Source organism: Alexandromys fortis, unplaced genomic scaffold, assembly GCF_014885135.2.
Source record: "Alexandromys fortis isolate MF-2015 unplaced genomic scaffold, M_Fortis_MF-2015_v1.1 scaffold_58, whole genome shotgun sequence".
NCBI classification, from domain to species: domain Eukaryota; kingdom Metazoa; phylum Chordata; class Mammalia; order Rodentia; family Cricetidae; genus Alexandromys; species Alexandromys fortis.
Genome location: NW_026067940.1, coordinates 6,430,513 through 6,432,118, shown reverse-complemented (window position 1 = coordinate 6,432,118; position 1,606 = coordinate 6,430,513). Strand labels below are relative to the sequence as shown.

Genomic DNA, 1,606 nt, shown 5'->3' with positions numbered 1-1,606 from the left:
TGATTGTTACACAGTTCGGGACAGTCACAGTCTGAGTGATGGAAGTTTGCCACACTGGCAGAAGCCTCGTAAGATAATCTGAAAGCTTCAGAAGGCTGCAGACCTCAACTTCCCTTTAACCAGCTGGCTCTACAAGAAACCAACAGTCCTTTCTTTTATATCTCATCCACCCTTTCACAACCCCTCTTCCACATCTAGAGCAGGAAAGAAAGAAAACATAGACTGTGACACAAACAGGAGACTTTTCGCTATTCCCAGGTTGTTTTCAATCAATTCTCTAGTATCTGTTGTGTCCATTTGGGGTATCCATACAGATATTCTGGCCTCAGTCTTGTTTCCTCTTTAGACTTTTAAAATCTTTCGACCTGATTCGGGGTATCCCACATCTACCGGCGTTCGGACCCCACTGTTTTTGCCTTTCGTTAGGGACTTGTGTACAGAGCAAGAATACACTTTAAACGAAACGAGTATAGGCACAGAGTGATAGCAGTCGGGTCCACCCGCTCCCGCGCTTTCCCGTGGGCGCGTGGCATTCCACCCAGTCCAAACTACAAGTCCCAGGAGCCCGCGCAACGGCGGTGCCTCGGTGAGCGCTTCCCTCGCTCCGCGGGGGAGCGGAGAAAGGTTCTGGCCAGTGCTGGGCGCCCTGACTTTCTGCGGTGGCGGTGACGGAGGCTGGAGGCCCGGTTGAGTGCCGGCAGGGGCGTCGGGAGGCGGATTCCGCCTTCGCCGAGCGCTAGGGGGCGGGCGGAGGGGGCCGGACCAGCGGCGCAGCTAGCCGCGGAGACAGCGGGCTGAGCGATGGAGGCCGACGGACTGCCGTGGGCCGGCGAGTCCGTGTCAGGCCCCGGCCCGGGAGGCGGCGGAATGATCCGCGAGCTGTGCCGGGGCTTCGGCCGCTACCGCCGCTACCTGGGACGGCTGCGGCAGAACCTGCGAGAGACCCAGAAGTTCTTCCGCGACATCAAGTGCTCCCACAGTCACAGTTGTCCCTCCTCCCCCGCGGGTGGCGGCGCGGCGGAGCCTGGCCCTGCCGGCGACGTCGCCGAAGCCCCGCTGCCAGCGGGTAAGGAGGACAGGCCCGAAGCAGAGAGGAAAATTGGAGGGTGGCACTCGTGTCAGCAAAACAAGCCCAGGAGGAGGCGGCGGGTGGGAGTGGGCCGCGGCGCGGGGCCTGGGCCGCGGGGATCTGAGATGAAGTGGAAGGACATCCCTGGGGAGAGGTGGCGAGGGCTCGAGACAGGGAGGCAGAACCCGAGAAGGTTCTTTGAGTTGGGGGTGCACTGTTAGGAGGCCGAGTCCTCCCAGTTAGGCATTAGGCTGGGTGTTCCTGGAGTCCCTGGACGCCTTGGGACTGCACTGGGATGTTTGCACGCGTGGGCTTTGAGAGTGTAAAATGCAGTCTAGAGGCAGCCCTGTGAAGATGTCCTCTAAATAGGATTTGGAGTCGCCGAAGGAAAATACATCTAATGGGTGCCAGCAATTAATTGGCCAGAGATGTTACTTGCGCTTATCGTCAAAGAGTTAAGGAAGACTTTTTGTTGTTGTTGTTGGGGGTTGAGGGGGGCGGTCCTGAGCCCTTAAAGAACTTGCCCTTCTAGACTTG

The 1,606-nt window shown here is 58.5% G+C and overlaps 1 protein-coding gene across 2 annotated transcripts in view; it reads left to right on the top strand.

Annotated features, from left to right (window-relative positions):
• Positions 1-624: 624 nt before the first annotated feature.
• Positions 625-1,606, top strand: part of Dstyk (dual serine/threonine and tyrosine protein kinase) — a 49,403-nt gene continuing 48,421 nt past the window's right edge. Inside the window, exon 1 of one of the 2 annotated variants that reach the window (XM_050147738.1) lies at positions 625-1,066. In XM_050147738.1, coding sequence (XP_050003695.1) covers positions 802-1,066 — 265 coding nt within the window. In that variant the 5' untranslated portion in view covers positions 625-801. The remainder of the gene's footprint in view (positions 1,067-1,606) is intronic. The other variant, XM_050147739.1, reaches the window with a different exon arrangement.